The sequence below is a fragment of the Mytilus trossulus genome, chromosome 2, assembly GCF_036588685.1.
Source record: "Mytilus trossulus isolate FHL-02 chromosome 2, PNRI_Mtr1.1.1.hap1, whole genome shotgun sequence".
In the NCBI taxonomy this organism is placed as follows: Eukaryota; Metazoa; Mollusca; class Bivalvia; order Mytilida; family Mytilidae; genus Mytilus; species Mytilus trossulus.
The window spans coordinates 13,289,526-13,305,069 of record NC_086374.1 but is presented as its reverse complement, the minus strand read 5'-3'; the positions used below and the strand labels follow the sequence as shown (position 1 = coordinate 13,305,069).

Here is a 15,544-nt window from a genome sequence, read left to right as displayed (position 1 = left end):
TTTTGACATAGATGTTATTTCCTTATGTTAAGTATATTTCACAACTTTTCCACTATATCTGTGTCTGTAGTCTTGTTTAAGTTACCAATGAACATAATTTATGTATAACTGATAATTATTCAGTCTGGGGTTTCATTACCACAAATTAATTATAATCTTTACCAAATTCTTTCTTAGATTTACAGATTTGGTTAGGAAATTTGACTGTACCTGTAGAGTTTCTTATTTAAAAAAATATCACTTTGTAATTTTTACACTGATATTGTTTATAAAGCCTATAAATTTAGATACAGCCCATGTAAACTAATTGACCCTTTGAATAAACTTCTTTTTAAAAGTTATCAATTTAACACAGTAATAAAATCTATAAATATTGTTTTTCTTAGTAGTAACATAAATAGTTAAGGGTTAGGTGTAATGGCTACTGTTTTGTTACTATAGACATCTTTCGAGTTCGATGCATTTCCGTCAAAAACTCTGCTTTTAGTGAACCTCATTTGTGCGTTTAGAGGCATCGTCACTTCCATTCCAATGTTGAGCGAGTGGTTGGAAAACTATAATTCTATATTGCACGAATTATTAGGCAAATTGAATACTCAAAATTGACAATCAGCATTGCTGTCATAAGGGAATTGTCATTAAGTACCTACAGAACAACCATTATATCTAGTTCATCCTGCACAATGACGATCACTAATACACTTGATGAACGTAAATAGTGCAGGGATACAGGTAACCCCCTCTATCTGGTAAATGACGTCATAAAGGCGTGTGTGTATAATTGTTTTTTCTGTTGACGGATGAACTCAAAAGTGGTCTCTTGCATGAAGGCATTGATATTGGTTAGATTTATTAGCTTAAATTTCACCCTATGTGCAAGAATATATTAGATTAATTGATGCATGATTTCAAAAATGTGATTACGTGATTGTATTCATGCAGATTATCTGATCTGTCCAAAAATGAACTTAATTTAACTTGATCTAAATTTTATGGATTTTAAGAATACTACTTATATTTGTTGCCTCCCCCACCCCCACCCACCAACCCCCCACCCCTAAAAGGAAAAGGGTTTATTAAAGATTTCAATCCTTTACTTGCAAAAGAGCGAAATTGAATTTTTTATTTAGATAGATTAATGCAGTTAAATTCATGAGTAACATAACTCACATTTAGGCCTTGAATGATGATGGAAATTATTTCATGTGAGATATTCTTTATTGACACTTGTCTCTTCCAAGGTCAATTACTTAACCTTTACTTGATTTCTGGTGTTTCCTACATGAAAATAGTCTACATAAATAGTTATTATAAACTTTGTGGTAACTTTGATTTACTTAGTATTTTACGAGGGGGGGGGGGGCAATAGGGGTCTGTAAACATGTTAACAACACCTTTATTTTGGCAAAAACAGTTAACAACAAATGCAAAAATGCTGATAACAGTTAACACAGAGGGTTGAAAACAGTAAACAGTTTAAATTTATCTCAGATAACAGTTAACAAAACCTTGAAAAAGGCCAAAATAGGTTAATATAAAAAGGTATTGCACCCCCTCTTTTACTGCAATACATTATGATTATTAGTCTTTATTATGCTGAAACACAGTGTTATAAATATTTAAAAATACATGTACATTCTACCTTTAATCTATCTACTTTGTGTTTGTATAGTTCCTCTCGTGTCTGAATTTCAAATTAAGATTAAATAATCATGATAATGCTAATTTTATTTTTACCTTGGTCAATAGTAGGTTTATCTTTCAGGGTTCACAATGTAGGATGTCAGTTATCAGTGAAGTTTGTCTACCTGAAGTAACTGTTAAACCTGTACAATAGTTAGGAAGATGGTGGATTACTCAGTTCATGGACAGGTTGCTGTCTTAGAAGTGAACAACCCACCAGTCAATGCTTTCAGGTAAAGGGAATATTATTCTTGGATATGGACAGATTTATTAATGTTTGAATTTTATAACTGATTGTCATACATTTTGTCATATGAAAACAGTTGAAAATTTGAGTATATCAGAACTGTTTTCCATGTGCATGTGCAAAACAATAATAAATTAAATCCCAATATAACTGGTTAGATTTCTTTGATATTTTGTAGACAAAATTAAATTTCTTTCTTTGATATTCTTAGAAGCTTTCTTAATGGATTTGAGTGTCTTTATTTCTTTTGATATTAATAGTATCCTATAAATATTTGTGACCAAAGTTCACTCAGGAGTCAGTTTTTCAATCATTCAATCTTAATTATGCTCTAGAGATACTAAGAAGGAATCTAATATAAAAATAAAAGGATGTGGTATGATTGCCAATGAGACAACTCTCTACTAGAGCTCAAATGACATATAAGTTAACAACTACCATATCCATGATATCCTGAGTATTTTGCAAGCTACGAAAGAAAAAGAAATCAGTTATCTGTTATTTCTATCATTTGAACCTATTCTTCATTCCTTACTCTCATCAGTATTTTTAATTATTGCGATTACAAATGAGCAGATGACATTCAGATCTATGATAAGTTTGTCACAATACTTGGACATTTTATATCATAATTGGTTTTTTTATCAATTTATTTTAAAATGGACTAAGAAATATTTAAATGACTTATTAAGTTGTTTTATTTATCATCTTTATATTTTGAAATCTGTTAACAGCATGTGCAATATTGTTGTTGAATAAAAGAATTAGAACATGCTGTATCCTGACAAAAAAACAGAAAATGAAATAAAGATATGTGATAAAATATGAATGGTTATGATGATGAAATAATTAAGATATTTTAACCATATTAATAATTTACAACTGAAACTGTTTATGAACATACATGTACATTTAGAGGAGAACAAAACTGTGTTTAAGAGTTGAATGAAAGGGACATTTTCTCTGGCTTTGTAAAGTATTGTTGTGTCAAAATATGATTTTTTTTTTAATTGAATTTTCTAGCCATAATGTTAGAGTGGGATTAGACAGGTCTATCGACAAAGCTATTAGAGACACAAATGTAAAGGCTATTGTAATATGTGGAAAAGGAAGAACCTTCCCTGCAGGAGCAGATATTAGGGAATTTGATCAACCTCATAAAGGTATGAAGCTAGTAAATATTGATTTTGGTCAATTTTAACCAGCAAATATAGAGTGATAACAAGTATCCAACAATAAAAAAAAATTGTTGATTTGTACAACATATCTCATTAATAATTGTAAATTTGGTAAATGCATATGCTCAATATTTACACACACAAATGTGTGTCAAAATTTTGTTTTTACTACTATTTTATAGAGTTTTAAGTTTAAAATTAAAACTGTTTTATTGGTCAGCAGGTTCTAGCTCATTGTATTTTCTTTTATATTCATTAGTCCATAATGTCCTTTCATGCATAAGTCCTTCTATAGATAATTTTTATGCCCCACCTAAGATATTAGAGGGGCATTATGTTTTCTGGTCTGTGCGTCAGTTCGTCTGTCCATTCGTCTGTTTATCCATTTGTTTGTTGGTTTGTTCGTCCGTCTGTCCTGCTTTAAGTTTAATTTTTGGTCAAGGAAGTTTTTGATGAAGCTGAAGTCCAATCAACTTGAAACCATTGAACATAGAAAATGAGTGTGATAATGGGGCATTTGTGTACTTTGGATACATTCTTGTTCAATATTGCTGTAAGCAAGAATCTATTGTTCATGCTACATGTATATACTTTTTTAGAACCCTGGTTAACAGGTGTTTTTGAGAAGTTAGAGAAAACATCCAAGCCTGTTGTTGCAGCTATACATGGGACATGTTTGGGTGGAGGTTTAGAGTGTGCTTTATTCTGTCATTATCGCATTGCACAGAAAACTGCAAGGTGAGTTCATAAACTCCTTGAATATATTGTTTTTATACAGACCAAAATTAATTACAAGTTTAGCATTTATAATTTCTGCTTCTAACATATTGGTAGTTGTACTTTTTTTAATACACTTATCATTAGACAGTCACAAATAGATATAAGAAGATGAGGTAGGAGTGCATATGAGACAACTCTCCATTCAAGTCACAATTTATAAAAGTATACTGTTGTAGGTCAAAGTAAGGTCTTCCACACTGAGCCTTGGCTCACACCTAACAGTAAGATATAAAGGGCCACAAAAAAAACTAGACTTGAACTATTCAAATGGGTGAACCAACAATTTTAATCTATATAAAAAATGAGAAACGAGAAACGCTTATGAACCACATCAACAAACTGAACATCAGATTCCTGACTTAGGACAAGTGTGAACATTTGCAGCGGGTTTAAACATTTTGAAGGTAACAAACTTTAACCCTTATTTGAAACATTAGTTTAACACCACAATATAGGAAGACACACTTTAAAAAATCAACTGAAATGGCTGAACTCAATCAAAAGAAGTAGTTACTTAAATAAACATTCACAGAACAAATAAATTTGATATATAATACAATAAAAAAAAATGATATTAATAAGGGATGAATAATTAAAGTAAAAGTATAATACCTATTTTATGTATCCGTTTTATTGACTCTTCATCAAGTTGTCTGTACTTAAATATAATAAGTGGTGTGAGTGCTGAGTAAGACAACTCTCAAGTAATAAATTGTAAAAGTAAACCATAATAGGTCAAGGTACAGTCTTCAACAGGGAGCCTTGGCTCACACTGAACAGCAAGCTCTGAAGGGCTCCAAAAATTACTAGTGTAAAACCATTTAAAAGGAAAACCAACGGTCTTATCTATATAAAAAACGAAAAACAAAATGTACTTATGAACTAAATGTATTTGTAACCTTGAGATCCCCATTAATCATATACAGCATTTAGTTAAAAGAAAGAATACCATTAAGGAATATAAAAATCATGTCAACAATGGCCAATGTTTGTTGAGCTTGATGCGTCAACTATTTGTGCTGTTAGTTTGTGAACATCTGAATCAACAAATGTTAATTGAATTGTAGGGTAGGCTTCCCTGAGGTTCAGATAGGTATACTACCAGGTGCTGCAGGAACTCAGAGACTACCAAGGTTAACGGGTCTACGTGTTGCCATGGATATGATTACATCTGGTCGACATATACTTGCCCCAGAAGCTCTTAAGTATGGTATTATTGATGAGGTAATTAATGTTCAGTCACATGATCAAAAGTTCTCTTAGTGTTTTTGTATAACTAGATATAGGAAGATGTAGTGTGAGTGCCAATGAGACAACTCTCCACTGAATAATTCATAGTTTTCCTGTAAATTAAAATTACATTCAGGAATGAAAGAAGTTCAGTCATATTCTCTAGTTCAGAACAGTTTAAAAAAACAAATTAAGAAACAAAAATTACAATTTTCTCAGTTAAATTTGTTTCCAACTCTTCTTGACCAAGGTCAGTTTGACATATGGTATCGAAACTTGCATAAAGTAGAATGTATGTTTTCTTTTCTTTTTTGTTTGCATTGTTGACAATGCCATTGTCAGATATCCCTAGTCTTTCTTTATTTATCATGTTCATTAATATGTTGACTAAAACTATACTATATGGTTATGAAGGATTCGTCATTAAGTAAACTGAAATAAAAGATTCCCCTCAAGTAGCTCTTAATTTTCATATGAACTTACCTTTGATAACCAGGGTGTACCTATATACATGATTACCATTGACAGGTGTTTACTGGAGATGTTATAAATGCTGGAATAAAGTTTGCCAAGTCTGTGATGAACAAACCTATAGAGGACAGATGCCTTAAGAACAAAACAGTGAAGGACGCTGACCAGGCAGATCAAATTGCTGATGGTAAGTCAAGATATGTGTTAAGGTATTAAGAATGCCCCCAAAAAGATGATTTCTTTGAAGGTAAGTCCTCATTGTACAACATTACTAAAGAACCCAATCTTGCAGGTCAAATCTCTGATGGTAGTATATCTACAGGGTCAAGTTCAATATCTTAGAAGCTATGTAGTGGCTACATAGCTGCTATCAATATTTATGTAGCAGCTAGTCTATGGCTATACATTCAATAGTCAAAATCTATGTAGCACTACATAGCAGCTATGATATTGAACATGGCCCAGGTATGTATATATTCTAAATTATTAATTTATTGATTGTAAGTCTTTAATGTTATTTGTTATTATTTTGTACTGTAGCCTTTTGTCATTATCTGTCATAATTTTGTAGAATATATGTCATTGGTGAAGAGGAAATACAAAGGATTTGAGGCTCCTATAGTAAGTAGACACATAACTAGCAGGCAATACATTCTTATAAAAATTGTTCTGATCTAGGATTGACTTTAATGGCAAGTTTTCCTGCCACAGTTTGTGGTTCTCTCCAGGAACACAAGCTTCCTTCACCAATAAAGACTGTTTGCCATGATATATATAGCTACCAATAAAGACTGTTTGCCATGATATATATAGCTAAAAGTGCTGCAAGTTGTGTAATACACAAACATCAAATGAATCATCTAAACATTGTAGAAATTTATTCAGTCAGCTGTTTATATTTTCTGATAGAAATGAAAGCATCTACAAATTTGAAAATATTAGGTAACTTGTTTTGCATAGCAATAAGATAAGAAGTTAAATATTTCAGAAGGATAGCATTAGTTGTACTTTTTAAATTGCATGAGGCACCAATTCTTGTGGGTACAAGTTTTGTGAAAATGCTGGAAAAAAAAGTTGATTAAGGAGTAATTTAAAAGACTTTTAAAAGAGTTACTTTTCATATTCATAATGTCAAATTGATATTTTTTCTTAGGATTGTGTCAAAGCAGTGAAAGCATCAGCTACGTTACCGTACAGAGAGGGACTGAAAACAGAAGCAATGTACATGCAAAAACTTCTTTTATCTGGACAATCGGCTGCACAGAGATATGCTTTCTTCTCTGAAAGAGCTGTTTCAAGGGTAATTTCACAGCTATTCACTTCAAATTGTATACTTTAAATTCAGAAATTATTGCATGCATTTATTATTGCGATTTTGTCAGTTTAGACTTAAATGCTATTTAAATTTTATGATTTTGAGAAAAATCCGGTTTAATTCATATAGAATATTTCAATTATTCGAGTTTAAATTATTGCATTTACAACTCTGTCGCATTTTTCGCAATAATAAAAACCTCACAACAATTTCTGAATTTACAGTATACATCAACTTAATATGTCTTAGATATTTCAGAGGGTTCAGTTGACAATGAAAGAAATTACTTTTTTAGTTATTTGTCAAAGTTTAGATATCAGATTCTATATTATCTACAATTATGTAACCTGTCAAAGGATACATGAACTGTTTGTCTTTTTTTATTTTGTTAAGATAATGATTGATAAATTCAAAATCTAATAAAATTGGATTTTCTTTAATAGTGTTTGGCAATAATAACCTGGTAATGATATGTAGTAATTTGATTCCAAAAATATGTTTTGATATTTCTTGAAATTCAATAAAAATGTCAATTTTTATTGACTGTTAGAACTGAAAACAAACATATCTTTTAGCAATACGTTTTTTAAACAAATCACATATCTGAATTGAATATTTAAAATATGTGTAACCCTGTGCTATATATGTAGCAACATCAACAAAACTTTATTTTAAGAGTGAAGAGTTGGTTGACCGTTATGGAAGAACCATTTCACAAATGATATCGGATATGTTCCTTACGTTGTAACTACAATCCCCTTCCCTTTCATGAATTTGACCTACCAATTAGACTATTTACCGGATTTGTAATCACATAAGCAACACGACGGGTGCCGCATGTGGAGCAGGATCTGCTTACCCTTCCGGAGCACCTGAGATCACCCCTAGTTTTTGGTGGGGTTCGTGTTGTTTATTCTTTAGTTTTCTATGTTGTGTCATGTGTACTATTGTTTTTCTGTTTGTCTTTTTCATTTTTAGCCATGGCGTTGTCAGTTTGTTTTAGATTTATGAGTTTGACTGTCCCTTTGGTATCTTTCGTCCCTCTTTTTATACAGTTAGCTAAATCTTCAATCTTCCAAAATGCCCTCATATAGAAAAAGCATAAACAAAAATGCAATCATATGCATGGCATACATTAGTATAAAAGTCAAGCATGAATAGTGCATATTTATGCAAAAGTTATTTTCCCTGAAAAAGCTCAGAATTTGTTTTATCATATGATTATCTAATCATGTTCAGTTGTATTATTGTTTAATCAATAGTGTCTAGCTACAGTAATTCAAGAGGTAAAGGAGGGAGTGGTTTCAAATAATGAAACACTGAATATAATACTATAAAAAGTTAATCTTAGTTCACCCTCTTTTCAAGGCTAGAATTGAATAATGCAAAAACATATTTTTATATATGCAGTGGAATATACCTGGAGGAAATTTTCAGACAGCCAAACCACTTCCTATCAAGTCTACAGCAGTAATAGGTGCAGGTACCATGGGGACTGGTATAGCTGTCTGTTTATTGAATGCAGGGTACCAGGTTTACTTACTGGAACAAAATCAAAAGGTATTATATGTAATATAGAGTGAGGGTCAGAAAAGAGTCTACAGAAAAAAGAATATTGGGCCAAAAAAAAGAACAATAGAGAAAAAGGAGGTTAAAACTTTAAGAAAAGAGATTAATGTGGTGCTAAAATATCAAGAATATAAATAAAAGTATTTGCGTGTCTTATCTCCCTTTTTAAACTTCATGAAAACATGTTTTAGTTTAATGTAATTTCAAAAAGACTTTAAGGTCCTAGTCAAAAAGATTATTCTGTATCATGTAGAGAAAATGTCAATATCAAAGAGATAATTTTAAAACTTAAATTGGTCTATTTTTTTAATATCAATTAAAAAAATTACTACTTTACCATTCAAATCACTGTACAAAAATTCTGTATTGAAATTACAAAAGTTCTAACCATGTGATGAGACCCTCATTGGTCATTAAGGTTGTTGAAACCTCCCTAGCTATAGTAGTAAAGATGGAGAGAAAAAAATACATATAAGGATTGTATCAATCTAATTAAAATTAAATCCTTCATTCATTCATTCATTCATATCTTTATTTCCTCTTTACAGAGATTACATGAATTATATAATCATGAACAATACATTAAAACATTAATAGCAGAACATATAAATGATAAAGTTGTAAGCAATACGCAATATTTACATATAAATAAAAATGCTCAGTTCAAGAGCAAAATAGTTTATATCACGTGCTGTCTATATTACATGTGCTAGCATTATACTATATAGTTCAAATGACAATTGTATTCGGATGCAGATTTTGTTACATGGATGTAGCAAAGTCGCTTGAATGAATCTAAGTCGGGATCACTGAGCATGGTTGAAGGATTTTTTCCTAGACAGATTGTATATAAGGAATCATCATCACATTCACTTAGTTCAACATATAGATCGAGACAAAAGTTTTCTATTATTAAGTCCATCCAAATGCTGTGCATATTTCATGTACACGTACAGCCAAACCATGCATGTACAAAAACGTCAGTGAACAGACGGTCGCAAATTTCACAAAGTTTGAAAACATGGTTTGGAGCGGTAGATATAAGTTTTCCCATAAACAATGCAGTGCGAATTTCAGAGCTGTTCTCGGGGAATTTCCACACATGAGCTGCAGATACGGATTTATGAATATATTTAAACCTCTTAAAGTCATTGTCTGAATTAATGCGAATCAGCCAGTCATTATCATGTTTTGAATCAACTGCATTTACAACTATACGTTTCCATTGCAGCTTATCAGGAAAAACATGTTTTAGTTTAATGTAATTTCAAAAAGACTTTAAGGTCCTAGTCAAAAAGATTATTCTGTATCATGTAGAGAAAATGTCAATATCAAAGAGATAATTTTAAAACTTGAATTGGTCTATTTTTTTAATATCAATTAAAAAAATTACTACTTTACCATTCAAATCACTGTACAAAAATTCTGTATTGAAATTACAAAAGTTCTAACCATGTGATGAGACCCTCATTGGTCATTAAGGTTGTTGAAACCTCCCTAGCTATAGTAGTAAAGATGGAGAGAAAAAAATACATATAAGGATTGTATCAATCTAATTAAAATTAAATCCTTTAATTGCTCCTGTTCTGATATGTTGCGCATCAAGGAAATTAAATCCTTTAATTGCTCCTGTTCTGATATGTCGCGCATCAAGGCCTTGATGCGCGACATATCAGAACAGGAGCAATTAAAGGATTTAATTTTAATTAGATTGGGATTGTATGTATTTTCTCATTTAGAATTTTAAATTCAATTGAGGATTTGATTGTGGTTCTTCTAATACTAATAGCAGTTTGATAAAATTTCTGACCAGTTGAACAGTCTGATTTAAAGAAACAAAATCAAATATATTTACTTTATAGTTTTTAGAAAATGGTGTGAAGACAATTCGGGGAATAATTGAAGGAAGTGTTAGATTAGGGAAAACCCCAATGGCTGTAGCTCAGAAGGCAGCAACCTTACTAAAGCCTACAATGAAATATGAAGATTTAGCAGATGTTGATTTGGTATGTGTATAATTTGATAGAGGAACTGTTGAAAACAATTGCATTCTGAACTGGTCTTTTTTTCCCTCATAGGCTATATAGTTTTTTTTCCATGCCAAAAAAAACCTCCAACTTATTGCATTAATTGTTAATTTGTTCTCATCCTGAATATACCACTAGACATAACCCATACAACAATCAATCCAGAGAAGAATCTAAAATGAATAAGGAGAAAGTAAAATTTACTGTGTTTTTTTTTGTATATTAAATTTATTTTTCTAAATACATTTCAATATAAGGAGTCAATAGGTTCTATACACAATTTAATTTCAGGAGTATAAAGATAGGCCCCATAAAATGCCTTCTTCTTTCATAAGAAAAAAATCAGTTTTACATTTACTTCTGAAATGTTGAACAAATTTGTCTTTAAAATTATTCTGTAGTACATGTAGCAGTAAAAACATTTTTTTTATAGTAAAAACATTCCATAGTGGTACAATGAAACATATTACAGAATTATCTATGTAAAATGGATAACACTACAACATTGGAACTTGATCAGATATAACACTATAAAAGTATTTTATTGGTTTTTTTTTAATTTTTAACCAAGTTTAAGATTCCTGGAAAGGGACATCAGATATAATTTGTTTATGGTTCTTCAACTTGTTTTCTCTAATTATTTCATTTTACAGGTTATTGAAGCTGTATATGAAAATTTGAGTTTGAAAAGAGAAATATTTAGTAAGTTAGACAAGCTGTGCAAGCCTACAACACTGTTATGTAGCAATACATCTAGTCTAGACATAAATAGGGTAAGAAAATAATATTATTTTTATATATATATACTATATTTTGCATACTATGATTTTAACTTTTATATGTAATCTATGGTATCTTACTATGCACTATATAATTTAAATTGTGTTGTGTTGCTGACTTTTGTATGTGTGTATATATTTTGTTATTAAGTTGATTTGAAAAGTTCACTTGAGCTTGGTTTTATGTGGTTTATTAAATATTGACTTTGAATAGAATTGAATTGAGTCTGGGAAGTTTCTGAAATGTTGGAATCTCTCTTTTGTCTTGTATCTGTCTGAATACTTCATTGTTTTGTAAAATTTAATGGGATAAATAAAAAAGATGAATTATAAAAAAAACCCACATGAATAGGAATAATCATCATCTATAAGACATTTTTACTGTAAATAAAGGCAACAGAAGTATACCTCTGTTCAATAGTCATTAATCGATTAAGTGAAAACAAATTCAGGGTGCAAACTAAAACAAAGAGAAACACATCAGCTATAAGAGGAAAACAACGGACAACAGAAACACTGAACTACAAAAACAACAAACACCAACATAAATAGAAACAAACTATTCCATAGTAACTGCAATGTTCCTCACTTGGTACAAAACATTTTAAGAAAAAATTGTAGATTTTGTGGCTAGTAAAATCTCCTACTTATATGGTAGTGTAATGTAGGCATACAGACATTTGAATAAATTTTTCTCCTTGAACTGTTAAATGATAATAACTCAACTACCTATTATTCTATATATATCTGAGAGTATACTCTCAGATATATATAGAATAATACTCTCAGATATATATAGAATAATACTCTCAGATATATATAGAATAATAGGTAGTTGAGTTTTTGATACTGACTATATCATGTGGAATATCTAGACGAGCTCGTTAGGGCAAGTTAAGATATTCAAAATGATAAAGTCAGTATCAAAAACGAAACTACCTAATATTCTGTAATTATGACGTCACACAATGTATTGCCTAATATTTTCAGTGATACAGCCAGTACATTGATACTTGAAAATATTAGGCAGTAAGATCAAAGGGAAAATATATGAATTACCGATAATCAGATATCATCCACTAGTTGACTTATGAGATCGAAAGATCAGAATTCGCAATTTCATTTTCCTATTTCAGATTGGAACTGCTACAAAACGAGGAGACAAAGTAGCAGGAATGCATTTTTTTGCCCCTGCTTATTACATGAGATTATTAGAGAATATATACAGTACTGAGACTTCACCAACTACTGTAGCTACTATCATGGATGTTGGAAGGAAGATTGGAAAAGTTTCTGTCCTGGTAAAATCTTGCCAAGGATTCCTAGCCAATAGGATGAGAGGTCCCTTTGGTGTTGAGGTTTGTTATAATTGGTACGATTTCACAGCTAAAATAAATTTGTTTAGAAATTGGAGTCTTACATTCAAAGAAATATTAATAGCTGTAAATTGTTATACATTTAATTCTGTGCCTGAGGGAGATATGTTTTACATCACATGGTATTGTCTTAACCAATCAAATATTGATTACACTGTCAATATGTACAATAAGTGGACTGATGTATTCAAGTGAGAGTTATCGAAAAAAAGCACCAAACTCATCTAATACAAAAAACTAATTGTGTAATTTGATTTTTAGGCTTATTTTCTGCTTGAGGAAGGTTCTACACCACAGGAAGTTGATAGTGTTATGGAAAATTTAGGAATGCCAATGGGACCATTTAAAACTGGGGATCTCTCAGGTAATGACTCTTTACATATGTTGTTTTAAAACTGACAGTCTCTTTAGTGAAAATCACTGTATTGCCAAAATCTACCTAAAAGATTCCTTTATGTTTATAGAAATTTGATCTTTAAATGTTTGATTAAATACTTTTATATCAGAGACCTATATAAGTAGCAGTTTATATGCAATATTAAAAATAACATATAAGAAATAATTAGAATACTGACTGAAATAAACTTATGATGAAAGAAACTAAAGCGTTTCCTTTCTATCCTATTGGTCTGTTTTTGAGAGTTGTCTCATTGACAAACATACCACATATTTTTATATTTATATTGACCCAGGCCCGTACCCAGGAATTTTCAAGGGGGTTATTTGGACTCACAAACTCGAGTTTAACAGTCACAATTGGGGGTCATTCGAACCGGCTACAGGTATGTGACCAATCAGGCTGTGTATGATTTTTGTACTGTAACAGTTCTATTTTGCTTACTGCACAAAAATCCAGCCTAAAGATTTCAATCATTAAAGATAGTTATACCCCATGCTACAAAGCCATTGATATGAAAATAAGGAGATGGTGTGATTGCCAATTATTGTGATAAACTTTTTTAATCAGAAAGAATTAAAAGGTGTGATGTTATGTTCATACAATACCGTTTTGAGAATCTAAAATACTTTTATTATAGCCATTATTTCAAAAGAGTTGTATACTTTTTTTTTATATAGATTTAAGATATGTGAAGAGTTTTTTTTATTTAAAAAGTTAAGTTATTTGTATATGCCATCTATGATTATAAATTAGCAGTACAATCGGACAATTTTGCATGGTTTGTAGCTTGTAAAAAAGCCAGTTGATCTATACTTTTTAAATTATGTTTTTCAAAACAAGCATGGTAATCTATGTTTTGACAAAATATAAAAAAAATATCTGAGGGAATTATACTGATGATCCATCTTAAAGTTTATTGGTTTTGTTGTAGGACTTGATATTGGTTATAAGATACAGACAGAGTTGGCCAAATCAAAGGGTGTAGAATTAACTGTCGATTCTAAGTTTCTGATGGGAGAGAGAATTTCAACATTGACAAGGACAATGTATGATAAAGGAAGACTTGGAAGAAAAACAGGTTATTTATACTTCAGAATTCTGGAAAAATTTACTATGTTTACTGTATCAAATTTATTAATGGACAACCAAATACCAAACTAAATATGTTTGATTTCTTGTGTAGGCTTCTTACCTCCATATCAAGCAGAAAAAAATCAAAACACCCACTGATGATACTTCCATATAATGTTTTATTTAGATATTTTCCTCTTATAGAGAAATGCAGTTTGTGTCTTTCCCATCTGTATTTTTTTCTATTTGCCTGATAATATCATCATTTTTTTTTTATTAACCCCTTTAACGCTACACAAAAAAATAGAAAAATGGCTGCTGCTGCTGCATTATTTTTGTGTTCATTCATTAGAACAGTATATTCTTTTTCAGACTGCTGTATTTTTTTTTTATAAGCCCGTCAAAATTTTGACAGACGTATTATGGTATACACATGTCCGTCCGTCTGTCCTTCCGACTGTCTGTCTGTCTGTCTGTCTGTCCGACTGTCTGTCTGTCTGTCTGTCTGTCTGTCTGTCTGTCTGTCTGTCTGTCTGTCTGTCTGTCTGTCTGTCTGTCTGTCTGTCTGTCTGTCTGTCTGTCTGTCTGTCTGTCTGTCTGTCTGTCTGTCTGTCTGTCTGTCTGTCTGTCTGTCTGTCTGTCTGTCTGTCTGTCTGTCTGTCTGTCTGTCTGTCTGTCTGTCTGTCTGTCTGTCTGTCTGTCTGTCTGTCTGTCTGTCTGTTTGGCGTAAACATGTCGCACCGTAACTTGAGAACGACTTTTCCAAATTTCATGAAACTTAATATAGTTGTTTCTTATGATGGTCAAATGATCTGTATACTTTTAGATTTAAACTTTTTGATTTACAGCACTTTGTAACTAAAACAGGGGTGTGTACATGTCGCACTGTATCTCAAAAACGATTCTTGATTATGGCTTAAAACTTTAATCACTTCTTAGTTATATTAATCTTAATATCTGTATACTTTTAGGTGATGATTCAAAATTTCATTTTGAGGTATTAAGTATTTTGTAAAAAAGGGGGAGGGTTATTTTACATGTCGCACCATATCTCAAAATCGATTTATGATTATTGCTACAAACTTTACACACTTCTTTCTTATATTAATCTTAAGATCTGTATACTTTTTGATGATGATTCAAAATTTCATTTTTGAGTGATTGAGTATTTTGTAAAAAAGGGGGAGTTTTTTTTTACATGTTGTGCCATATCTCTATAACAATTTATGATTATTGCTTAAAACTTTACACACTTCTTTGTTATATTGATCTAAAGATCTGTATACTTTTTGGTGATGATTCAAAATTTTATTTTTGAGTTATTGAGTATTTTGTTAAACAGGGGAGGTTTTTTAAAGGCAGTGCTTTAAGGCCTGACTTTTAAGTCATGAGGTTCATCTTTTCATACGCAATCTTTG

At 31.0% G+C, this 15,544-nt stretch overlaps 1 protein-coding gene across 1 annotated transcript in view; it reads left to right on the top strand.

Moving 5' to 3' along the window:
• LOC134706529 (peroxisomal bifunctional enzyme-like) overlaps positions 1 to 15,544 on the top strand; it is a 32,225-nt gene that overhangs the window by 6,285 nt on the left and 10,396 nt on the right. Inside the window, exons 2-14 of the mRNA XM_063565551.1 lie at positions 1,766 to 1,916; positions 2,954 to 3,093; positions 3,708 to 3,846; positions 4,956 to 5,112; positions 5,647 to 5,776; positions 6,161 to 6,210; positions 6,743 to 6,889; positions 8,315 to 8,464; positions 10,336 to 10,479; positions 11,154 to 11,273; positions 12,416 to 12,637; positions 12,917 to 13,019; positions 13,987 to 14,133. Coding sequence (XP_063421621.1) covers positions 1,846 to 1,916; positions 2,954 to 3,093; positions 3,708 to 3,846; positions 4,956 to 5,112; positions 5,647 to 5,776; positions 6,161 to 6,210; positions 6,743 to 6,889; positions 8,315 to 8,464; positions 10,336 to 10,479; positions 11,154 to 11,273; positions 12,416 to 12,637; positions 12,917 to 13,019; positions 13,987 to 14,133 — 1,720 coding nt within the window. The 5' untranslated portion in view covers positions 1,766 to 1,845. The remainder of the gene's footprint in view (positions 1 to 1,765; positions 1,917 to 2,953; positions 3,094 to 3,707; positions 3,847 to 4,955; positions 5,113 to 5,646; positions 5,777 to 6,160; positions 6,211 to 6,742; positions 6,890 to 8,314; positions 8,465 to 10,335; positions 10,480 to 11,153; positions 11,274 to 12,415; positions 12,638 to 12,916; positions 13,020 to 13,986; positions 14,134 to 15,544) is intronic.